This window comes from Myotis davidii, unplaced genomic scaffold (genome assembly GCF_000327345.1).
Source record: "Myotis davidii unplaced genomic scaffold, ASM32734v1 scaffold415, whole genome shotgun sequence".
Taxonomy (NCBI): Eukaryota; Metazoa; Chordata; class Mammalia; order Chiroptera; family Vespertilionidae; genus Myotis; species Myotis davidii.
The window spans coordinates 3,789,940-3,802,522 of record NW_006287951.1 but is presented as its reverse complement, the minus strand read 5'-3'; the positions used below and the strand labels follow the sequence as shown (position 1 = coordinate 3,802,522).

General features: G+C 37.5%; 1 protein-coding gene across 9 annotated transcripts in view; it reads left to right on the top strand.

Moving 5' to 3' along the window:
• Positions 1-12,583, top strand: part of STAG1 (stromal antigen 1) — a 336,264-nt gene that overhangs the window by 256,315 nt on the left and 67,366 nt on the right. For all 9 annotated transcript variants that reach the window (XM_006759813.2, XM_006759812.2, XM_015561382.1 and 6 more), the window contains 2 exons: positions 907-1,024; positions 10,722-10,825. In XM_006759813.2, the coding sequence (XP_006759876.1) occupies positions 907-1,024; positions 10,722-10,825 (222 nt within the window). The remainder of the gene's footprint in view (positions 1-906; positions 1,025-10,721; positions 10,826-12,583) is intronic.

Genomic DNA, 12,583 nt, shown 5'->3' with positions numbered 1-12,583 from the left:
AACCTCTCAAGAGAACATGGACACAGAACTTGGCTGGAGATTGTGGCTAGAGATCCTGGCAAGGCTGCTCCGTTGATCATCATAGCCTGAACGCTGTCTCCGTGTCATTCCTTCTTCGCCGACTCCGTCCACACCTTTGGGGACCCCTGGACCTGCTGGGGTTGGACCCCAGCAGTTTAGCTGGATATATGAGCCTCAAAGATGGAATAATTTTTATGCAAGGATGGAGAAGTTAATTGTAAGTAGCTGAAACAAGAACAGCGCAATCACCTTCTCTGCTTATCTTCCCTGAAGAGCTTTATTGGAGTAATCTTCATGGTTTAATGGCTAACAGGTGGGAGAGAGTTTGGTATGAAGTGTTAGATGAGAAACTTGGTGTTTGTTTATTGTGGGTACATATCAAGAAAATTGTCAAAAGTAACGAACAGCAAAAATGGGGGGAGGGTGAAGTGGAATGTGGAGTGCATTAAGTTAAATGGACATGAAAGTAGAAAAGAGAGATGGAGTAACTTTAACTTTTGACCTTAACCAAAGGTGACAAAGATATAAAGTAAATATTTAGGCTGGTACAAAAGTTTCAAATGCAATTCGCAGAGAAAGTAATTGATTTCCTTTAATAAATAAATTTTTAAAAATAGAAGAGACAATCCAAGAATAGTGAAAAGTGTTTATAATTTTAGGTATTCTCTTCATCATATTCTTTTTCCTTGTCTATAAATGATGTCATTTACTACTATATAAATTTTTTTTAATTTAAGTCTACATAATACATTCCATTGATACTGGAATACATTGGAAACATTGTGAACAAGCCATTTTAACTATCAAGAAAATGGTTTATTAGCTCAAATATTAGTAGTTTCTTCATTAAATGTTCTTCAGTCACACTTGATTTGTTGTTTTTAGTTGCACGAACATGCAGCCTACTTGGTGGACAGCTTGTGGGAGAGTTCTCAAGAACTGTTGAAAGACTGGGAATGTATGACAGAGTTGCTATTAGAAGAACCTGTTCAAGGAGAGGAAGGTATAGTATTGTGACAAGTTGGTTTACAAATTGTTATGGTATCCATTAATAATAATACCATCCTATATAGCCCACATCTTAAAAATGAATGTATGCAGTAATGCTGTGTGTCTTTTGCAAAAAGAACAGTTTGTCTCCTGTAACAAGTAAGGATGTATCAATAGCTTTAACACCTTTCTGGATTAAGATTGCTACCATGCCACAAAAGTTTTTTAAAATCCATGTGTCTGGCAATATTCAAATGAGTTTTCATTGTATTGATTTGAGACACAAAATACTGACATACTGTAAAAAAAAAGGGGGTGGGGGACATCCAGGATCTTTTTGCTATATTTGTATGTGAACTTGGAAAAGCCTTTGACACAAAAAATTTAGACTAGAACCATACCCCTTTGTTATATTTTCTTAATTATTAAAATCAGAAAGTAAAAAATAATCATTTACCTAGCTATGCAAGAAGTAGGGAGTTATTATTGCTATAGGATAAGTTCTGAAGTATGTATCTTATTACATGTTGCATAATAACATGAACAGCAAAGTGGATATGTATGTTCAATAAAGTATTTATATTCCTAAAGCTTATGTGAATATTCGCTCCTCAGAACTAGAAATGCATTTTTCTATTTATGGTTTATTTTTCAAACTAGCTCACAATAGTGCTTTAAAGAACTGCTGTTTCATTTAATTCATACAACATTCCTGCAATGTAGATGATACTTTGATGTAAGTGAGGCTTGTAGTGAACATAGACTTCAGAATTAAATAAATTCAGATTTTTAACTCTATGCTTTGTGACTGAGGTCCTCATTTTTTCTGACCATTAGGTTCCAGATTATTTTCCCTATATATCTTACATAGTTGTAAGGATTAAATGTGATTAAACTATTCTCTGTTCTGCTTTCCCTGTTGTTCTATATGGTTCAGAATCTTCTGGGATATAAAAGCAGAATGAAAATAAATAAATAAATACATACATACATACATACATACATACATAAAGTAAAAGCACAATGAGCCATCTCCTGCAGTAAACTACCCAAATGGGTCACCAGGAGACCATCTCCCCAGTGTTCTTTCTTTAAAAAAAAAAGTGACACATTTTATTTATTTACTTACTTATTTATTTTAATCCTCATCCGAGGACATGCTGAGAGACAGAGAGAAACATCGATCCTTTGCCTTACGTGCCCCATCACCAGGTATGTGCCCTGTCTGGGAACTGAACCAGCAACCTTTCGGAGCACAGGATGACACTCAACCAACTGAGCCACTCTGGCTAAGTCCCCCATTTTCTTTCCTAGTAGTGATGGCAACTGGCATTATCTACTCTGGCTTTGACAAATTTTAATGGGAGAAACAACTGGTATGCCTCATATCCAGATATATTCCAGTAAACTGGCCCAAATTGCCTCTTTTAAACTAAAAATATTTGCCTCGTAACCTCATTCTTAATCTAACACAAATCCTTCCCAGACTTTTCCCCAGATTTTCTTTCAAGATGGAAGTTATAGTACATTTGGCTTTACCTCTGATTATTAATACTCAATTTGCATGGGTTTTTTTCTCCATATCTTTGGTAAGAAGGTGGTCCTATTACTAAATTGACAGGACCTTATGCTTACAACGTCAGACTTAACTATACTCTGAATTTCTTTCACATTTGTGATCACAGGAATATGAACATATGTTCTATGTGTTTTCCTTTTATGCCTGTATACAATCCTGCTAAGTTCACTCATTCATTCTATTTCTGACTTATCTTAATATATTCTCTAATAAAATCAATTCCCCTTCTAATTACTACTGCCCAATCAACACTTGAACAAAGTACGTAGCATAGTGTTTCATCCATCTTCTTTTGCTTGTGGCTACAGAATCTGTATATTATCAGTGGGTTAGAGCTTCTTCTTTATTGTGATTCCAAGCCTTTTTTTTTTAAGCACTCCGTGCTTTATAAGGTTATTTCCAAGGAGAAAGAAGACAGGGGATATAAATTAAGGGAAGAGCCAAGGAGAGGTATGCTTTGGTATTGTTAACTTTTTACTCTCATTTAAATAAGATATGTAAGTCAGTAAATAGTAATTACTAAGTCTGTCAATTATCAGGGTGTTCTAGATGGATTTAACCTCATTAAAATAACTGCTATCAGTTGTTTTGCTGTGTTTCAAATTTAGTTGGCATTAGATTTAATTTTCAGTCAAGAAAATTAAATAAAAGTTGGCTTGGGGTTGTTGGTTTGATTTTAGCTAGAAAAATGAGTTATAAAACGGGGGCGTTAAGTAAATCATAGTTTTAGGGTATGACTGAATCTGGGAAGGCAAGGCTGGGGAAATTATGTATAACAAGTGCAGGGCCGTATTTATGTCAGAACACAACTTTTTTCAAGTGTTTGTCCAAATGTGTGCTGTGTCACATACAAGTTCTGGCATGGAATGGCATCCAAATCAATTTTCTGTGACAGTATTTTGCTATATTTTAGGATAAAAAATGTTATTAGTAACTTGTTTTTTTTTAAGATTAATAAGAAATTATTATATTTTAGGTAGGTAGAGTGTGATAGGTGTGCCAATGGGTGAAAGTTGAGTTAACAGTTGGAGATAGAGGAGTATGATTTGGGAAAACAGACACATTATCAAAGACTACCATTTAAATCACAGTAGCTTTAAGACTACTTACTTGCAATGTCTTCATAGTACAGGGAGTTTTTATTGAGCATGTGTATGTATTCTCCAGCAAAGTCAAATTGCTGAATAAATATTTAGTATAATGTGAGTGTCTGGGTAACAGGTAATCGCAAAACCATAACTAACTAATTTAACTTCTCTGTGTTTCAACTTTTTCATCTATTTAAGCCCTAGTTGGTTTGGCTCAGTGGATAGAGTGCGGTCTTGCTGACTGAAGGGGCCCAAGTTCGATTGTGGTCAAGGGCACATGCTCGGGTTGTGGGCTCAATCCCCAGTAGGGAGCATGCAGGGGGCAGCCAATTAATGATTCCTCTCTCATCATTGATGTTTCTATCTCTCTCTCTCTCTCTCTTCCTCTCCCTTCCTCTTTGAAATCAATAAAAATATATTTTAAAAGCAAACAAAAAAACCTTTGATTAGCATTAAAAAAATTATGTGATCCAGTTGATGGGTGAAGTAAATGTGGGTAAATGGAATTCTTCAAAGCAGGCAATCATTAACTCATTTATAATTTTTAAATATTTTATTAGTCGTCTTCTATGTACTAACTAGTATACTGAGCACTGAAATCAGTTCACTGTCCATATGGAGCTTACATCCCAGTGGAGAATGCAGACCAAAACCAAGTAAACAGTAATTTCAGGAGTTTATAAGTGAGGTAAATTATAGTAATAATAAGTGGTCCATCTTTAGATTGAATCCTGAAAGAAAGATCTCTCTGAGGAGGCTACCTGTGAGCCAGGTATCTCAGGGATGAGGGGGCTTGCCATGGAAAGTGCCAAAAAAGCATCGTCTAGATAGAGGAAATAGCAATTGCAGAGTATCTGAAGCCTGGTGATATTTACATTCCAGGAGCTGGAGTGGTAAAGCATAGTGAGCCAGTGGCACAAAATAAGAAAGAGGCAGAGGCCAAATGATGTAAAATCTTTTAGTTCATGAGTGGACTTAATTCATTCTGAGTGTAATCGGAGCCACTGAAGGATTTTAAACAGGAGAATGATGTGGTCCAATTTGTATTTTAAGAAAAATGCTTTGTAAACATGATTTGGAGTAGGCAGAAGACCAGTTATGTATCTTTTGCATTGGTTTCCATGGGAAATGAGAACAAAAATATAAAAGAAGATGAATTATAAAGAAGGGAAGAGCCCTAGCTGGTTTGGCTCAGTGGATAGAACGTCAGCCTGCAGACTGAAGGGTCCCGGGTTTGATTCCGAATAAGGGCACATGTCCAGGTTGCAGACTTGATCCCCAGTGGGGGGCATGCAGAAGGCAGCCAAACAATAATTCTCTCTCATCATTGATGTTTCTATCTCTCTCTCTCCCTTCACCCTTCCTCTCTGAAATCAATAAAGATACATTAAAAAAAAAAAGAAGAAGAAGAAGAGAAGAGCCTGTGGCTGAGTTTTAAAGATTGTGGATGGGGGACAGAAACAGGAAGAAACAAGAGCAGTAAGAGCCCTAGCAAGCTTTAAAAAGGATAACAGATAATTGTACTCTATAGAAACCTAGTTAAGAGAGGATTCAAGAGAGCTGTGCTTAATAACGTCACATATTGCAGAGGAGAAAAAGGACTAGATGATTTAGGTCACTGGTGACTTTTAAGCACTTCTTTTCAGTAGTAGTAAGAAATTCATGGTGATAATAATGGGCAAATGGAGATGATATACAAAGAGGTTTCCATAGATTTCAAAGTTGTATAATTATCTGATGATTTCTAATTTAAACAGCTGCCTATTTATTCCAAGTATTGTATTTGGTTCTTGTCTATGGCTTAATACTTGCTTTGCTTTTTTTTTTTATTATTGTTGACACTGTTACAGGTGCTCTCCTCATCCCCCCTTTGTCCACCTCCTCCCAGCCCTCGCTACCCTTCCCTCACTTCACCACTCTGTTGTCTGTCCATATGTTCTTTGGCTACTCTCTTCATCTTCTTTTACCCATCCCCCACCCCCCACCCCGGCTTTGCTTTTGCTTTTATTATTTGGTTTTGCTGTCATAATCCCAAAAGGGATTTCAATTAAATTTCAACCACCCTTGCCTAAGTGGATGATTTCAAATTACAAAGTAAATAACAAAATTGTTGGTAATGGGCACTGGGTACAATTGGGTTATTTTTCAACACCAATATGGAGTTCAGTATATAATAGAGGAATGTTTCCATACTTGAGATAACTTGTTCTCTCCTTGCTTTCCATAGAACTAGATTTTTCCCCTAAATAAAAGTAAATGCATTTAGTTCATAGACAATCTTGCCGTGCCTTTATCCCTAGCCAAATGTGGAAAATTATGAAATTCTAGAATCATAAAAATAGAAACTTAGTTGTTTTATTGGATGGAAAGCTTTTTTATATTATTAGGCATTGGATCAGGGAGTATAAATGGAAAAGCTGAAGCTATTTCATGTGGTTTTCCTAAAACAAACTAAAGTTCATGTATTTTTCCTAAAGCTATAGAATCTTTAAAAAAAAAAAATGATCAAATTAGGCCCTGGCTGGGTAGCTGAGTTGGTTGGAGTATCGGGCTATACACCAATAAGTTGAGGGTTCAATTCCTGGTCAGGGCGCATACAAGAGGCAACTGATTGATGTTTCTCTCTCTCCCTCCCTCTCTCTAAAAATCAATAAAAACATATCCTCATGTTAGGATTTTTAAAATAATGATTGAATTAGGATGTGCATACATATTCTTATATAGGATGATTTTGGTAAATAGTAAAGGAAAAGATGTTATGTCTTTGCCTTTTCATTGTTCTTCCCAAGTTTATTTTAAAGTAATTAGTGTAAACTTCTAAATTTATAAGTCTTAATTTCTTTTCATTCAGTTTATACCTGCTCTCTCTGTAATCTCCACATCTATTGGTCTTTAACACAGTTAAGTACACAGAGGAAAGGAGACAGAATGAAAAAGGAAGACAGAAAGATAGAATTAAACTATTCAAATTAGTCTCAAAATCTATCTTTAAAAGTACATAGGATTGAATGCAACAAGGAAAGTACAGAATCAATGTGAAGGAAATGATAATGTTTTGTTAAATGACCTAAAATAAGACCTCAAAAATGAAGAGGGCTATACTATATTTCTGGCTGGAAAGATTATGTAAATGACAGTTATTCTCAATATAATGCATAATTTTCTTAAAATACCACTCTGAATTCTACTATGAGTTCTGTGAGGTAAAAAGGAACTGAGTAAAATGATTTTAAAGTTTATAGAATTTTAAGCTTTTGTAAAAAAAAAAAAAAAGGCAGTGTGGCATAGTGCTTAGGAGCACAGATTCTGGAATCAGACTACATGAGTTCATAAATGGCTTTACTACTAAGTGAGTGTGTTGAAAAGTTATTTAACTTTTCTGTGTGGCTCATTTTCCCCATGTGTGGAGTGTGAGGATGTTAGTTTCTATCTCTTGGAATTGGTTTGAGGATATAAAAGGTTAATGCATATAAATCACTTATAATAGTGTCTTCTTATGCATAGAAAATGCTTAATCATTTGCCATTAGCATTAGAAAATTTTTAGAAAAAGAACTAGGTAAGGGAATCTTGTTCTACTAAATATTCAAATTAGGTGAATTGAGTTACATATTAAAGTATATTATAATATACTTGAGGCCCAGTGCACGAAATTCGTGCAGGGCAGGGCCCCTAGCCTGGCCAGCAATCAGGGCCGATCTGTGGGCTACCGGGGGCCCCCCGCTGGCACCCACCTTGGCTGACCTGGCGCTGCCCGCTCACCGGCCCCGCCCCCCGCTGCTGCAGCTGGTTGACTCTGTCTACAGGGCAACCAGCAGGATGATTAGGGGGCCCCGCTGGCATCTGCCTTGGCCAGTCTGGTGCTGTCCACTTGCTGGCCCCAAGCCCCACCACCACTGTTCACCTCCCACTGTGGGGCAACCGGCGGGGTGATCAGGGGGCCCCCACTGGCACCTGCCTTGGCTGGTCTGGGGCCTGCGGGCTGGGGGCAGCTCATGCGTTGAGCATCTGTCCCCTGGTTGTCAGTGCGCTTATAGTGACTGGTTGTTCTGCCGAAAACCCTAATATGCAAATAGACCGAACAACCAATTGCTATGATGTACACTGACCATAGGGGGTGCGTGCAGAACATGGTGGGCACCGGCAGTAGGCACCAGAGTGTGGAACATGGTGGCAATTGGCTGTGGCGAGATGGTGGAGCAGGTGAGCGGGGGCGCTAGACCAATGTGGGGCACCAGTCGCTGTCACTGTGGCAAGTCTCTGGTGGTTACTGAAAATTCTTTGCTCCCACACTCCACGTCCCACCAGATACTCGCACCTGCTGCTGGTGCCGGCCCCAATCGCTCCGCGCCATCAGCGCATGGGAGCAGCGATGGCAGGAGTGGGGCTGCAGCAGAAGGGGCCGGTTGCGGGTGCGGAGGATGGGCCAAGACCCGCCCCTGTGCCCACCACAGCCTTGCAGCCCACAGTTCCATTCAAGGTGCATGAATTCGTGAACTGGGCCCCTAGTAGGATTATAAAGCTGCTATAATCAAAACAGTATGGTATTGTAATAGAAATAGATACATTAATGAAACTAAAAGAATCCAGAAGTAGATCTAAGTATATATAAGAACCTAAAATATGTCAAAAAGTGATATTTAAATTCAGCAAGGAAAGCTTGTTTATTTAATGATGTTGGAGTCATAATTGGTTCTTCATCTGGTGGGAATAAACAGACCCACACTTTATACCAGCCGTGGGCAAACTACAGCCCACGGGCCGGATCCGGCCCGTTCGGCTGTTCTATCCGGCCCGCGGAGCCGAAAGAGTGAAGGGTTCTCTTGCTCTCCCCTCCGCTCCTTCACCAGCAGCAGTGTTAACATGGCAATGTCGGGAAACACGGCCGCAGCTCCTTCTTCTGAGTCCAGTTTAAGAACCCATTGTGGCCCTCGAGTCAAAAAGTTTGCCCACCCCTGCTTTATACTATCAGCAGAAATAAATTCCAGACAGATTAAAAGTTTACAAGCAAGTAAGGACAGACAGGGAGTAGGAAAGAGGGAAGGCAATGAAAAAGAAAATGTATTTCTGTTATCTCTAGAACAAGGAGACCTTTGAAAACAGTACAAGAAACCCAGAAACTTTTTTGTATGTGTATGAGATGATGGATATTAACTAAATTTACTGTAATCATTTCACAGTATATGTCAAATTATTATACTGTACAAATTAAACTTACACAGTGCCATATGTCAGTTATGTCTCAATTACTGGAAAGGATGAAAAGAAACCCAGAAGCTATTAAACAAATTGGTACACATATAACTTTGTAAAAGTTAACTCTCTTTCTCATAAAACATACTATACCCTGACAACAAAAGGACAAACTGTGAGAAAAAGTTTGTATTGTTTAAAAAACAAAGTTACTATTTCTAATATACAGGAGTTTATAAAGAACTAAGGTGACTAACAGTAGAAGATGAGCAAAGAATAAACAAAAATCTCAGATAAAAACTTAAAATCAATAATCCACTAATTAGTAGATAAGAAGGAGCAAAATAACAATGAAATAATCATTTTTCATCATTGGATTGGCAAGAATTAAAAAGCTTTATAACATTCAATGCTGACAGGGATCTGAGAAGCCAAACATTTTCATGATTGCAGTTGGAAGAGTAAACTGCAATAAAGAAACTTTGTCAGTATCAAGATTTTAACCTTTGACCCAGTACTCTTGGGAATTTATTCTGCAGAAATTAGTTACAGAAATATTTCTATATTGGTGATATTTATTGCTGCATTGTTTATAATGACAAAAATTTGTAAACAATTTGAGAAGGTTTACTAAATTGTGGAGCAAATTATGTAATAATTATAGATTTATAGAAGATAATTATTCATATAATTTTGCAGTGACAAGGAAGATACTCAAAATCTACTGTTAATTGAGCCCAACCAGTGTGTCTCAATGGTTGAGCATCAACCCATGAACCAGAAGGGCATGGTTCGATTCTCAGTCAGGGCACATGCCCACGTTTTGGGCTTGATCCTCAGTAGGGAGTGTGCAGGAGGTAGCCGATCTGTGATTCTCACTCATCGATGTTTCTGTCTCTCCCTCTCTCTGAAATCTATAAAAACATATTTTTTAAAATTGTATTGTTAATATAAAATGTATATATAATATAGCATGATCTTTTATTATTATTATTATTGACTTCAGAGAGGAAGGGAGAGGGAGAGAGATAGAAACCTCAATGATGAGAGAGAATTATTGATCAGCTGCCTCCTGCACGTCCCTACTAGTGATCAAGCTCACAATCCAGGTATGTGCCCTTGACCGGAATCGAACCATGACCCTTCAGTCCGCAGGCTGAAGCTCTGTCCACTGAGCCAAACTGGCTAGGGCAGCATGATCTCTTTTATTTAAAAGAAAAAAAAAAAAGACAGCTTGCCTTAACTGGGTGATTCAGTTGATTGGAGCATCAACCCATACACCGAAAGATTTCAGGTTCAATTCCCTGTCAGGGATATACCTAGGTTGTGGGTTTGATCCTCAGCCAGGGTGCTCATATGGGGGTCAACCAATCAATGTTACTCTCTTTTTCCTTCTCTAAAAATCAATAAAAACATCCTCAGGTGAAGATTAAAAAAAAATTTTTTTAAGGTACCTTGTTATCTGAGCTTTCAAATGATGTATAAGGAAATATAGTAAAATTCTGCCCAACTCAGGAGCCTGGTAATAGAAGAGACCAGGTATTAGAACAGATCAGAGTTTACCCTCTTTTTCTTTATATACAGTGTCCCCCAAAAATGTATATACACTTTAACTGCCAGTAACTCAATTTTGAAAATGAAATGTATTTTAATAAACATTGACTTTATAATTATACAAAGTGCGTGTATACATTTTGGGGGGACACCCTGTATTTCTTGCTTGACTTCAAAAAAGAACAAGATACAGACTTCAATGTTCAAAATGATAGAATATATTCACAGTTTTTTATAATTGATTTTATATGCAGTTTTATTATAAATCTCATGCTAATGTGTTTTGTTTCACCTTAGCAATGTCTGACCGTCAAGAGAGTGCTCTAATAGAGCTAATGGTTTGTACAATTCGTCAAGCTGCTGAGGCACATCCTCCTGTGGGAAGGGGTACTGGCAAGAGAGTAAGTTATACTAGTAATAAATCTACAAAAAGGGTTTTAATGTAATTAACTCTCAAGTATTTGAAAATGTTATTGGTATATGTATCCCTAAAAACATGATATTTTTGTAAATGATTCATGCTGTGGTATTTCATCTTCGTATTGTCTGCTACATTCAGGTTCCAAAAATAGATTCTTTCCTTCTATGCTTTTTTAGCACCTATACCTGCTGCTTCTAGTCTAGTACTTTTAAGAAATTTTGTATCTATATCTGTTAAAAGTGCAAGGCAAACTGTCTGGTTTGTATGCTCTTCCATTTAGCAACTAATCTTCAGATGGTTATTTTCTTTGTGCCTTTATTTCCTCAGCTGTAATATGGGGGTTAATAATACGGGTTTTATTGGTATTAAAGATGAGTTGAGATAATCACAGATGGGAAGATTCTTTCTGGTGATATGAAGAGGTAGGCAATTCTTCTGTGCAAAAAAACCACAAAAGTATAAAACTGGAAAAATTGTTTTAAAAAAAAAACATCAAGCGTCTGGGACTTCACTGAAGTTTAAAAAACAAACACAAAACAACAATTTGAGAAGCATTTTTCTTGAAAAGCTGCTAAAGCTTCTGTAAAAGCAGAGTCTTCTTGCCTGGGGTTACATACAGTACGCACACACCCCTTAAGTTTGATTGATGAGATCTGTAGTTTTACCAGAGTGGTACTGTATACAAAAACCAACAGCTGTTAAGGGACTAGTGGGAAAAGTCCCTTTTTCAGCTAGAAATGGCAACTTGGTAGAATCAAGTAAGGAATACCCACATCTTTGATATTCAGAGGTTGTGTACCCAGTTGATAAGAACAATGGACAAGCCAAGAATCTAACTTAAAAAATCCTGGAAATGAGAAATCCCTAAGAGGATTAGATAAGCTCTCCACACATCCTTGGATGACTGGGAAATCTGAGAGACCCTGACCTAAAATAAAAGTCAAGCCAAACCGAACATTGACTACGCTCTTAAACCCACAAACAGATCAAGTCTCATAAGGGAGAAGCCTTATAGATTTGAGGTATTTGAGTATAACGTTTGCCCAAATCATTGACCAGTAATCTGTTGAAAAACAGAGGGGACTCCTAGCAAGACAGGCTAAAAAAAACAAGTAAGAATAAAAATTTCACCTGTCAGAATGGCTATCATCAACAAATGACAAGTGCTGGCGAGGATGTAGAGAAAAAGGAACCCTCGTGAACTGCTGGTGGGAATGCAGACTGGTGTAGCCACTGTGGAGAACAGTATGGATTTTCCTCAAAAAGCTAAAAATGGAACTCTCATTGATCCCACTTATAGGAATATATCCCAAGAAACGAGAAACAACAATCAGAAAGGATATATGCACCCCTATGTTCATAGCAGCACAATTTACAATAGCTAAGATTTGGAAACAGCACTTAGGCTGCAGATAAGTGGATTAAAAAACTGTGGTACAGAGCAGAAATAAATGACGTAGAGACCAAAAAAAACAATACACAAGATTAATGAAACCAAGAGCTGGTTCATTGAAAGGATAAACAAGATTGATGAACCTCTAGCCAGGCTCACTAAGAAGCAAAGAGAGAGGACCCAAATAAACAAAATCAGAAATGAAAGAGGTGACATAACAACAGACCCCCACAGAAATACAAAGGATTGTTAAAAAATACTATGAACAACTCTATTCCAACAAACTAAACAACCTAGAGGAAATGGACATATTCTTAGAAAAATGCAAGCTCCCCGAACTCAATC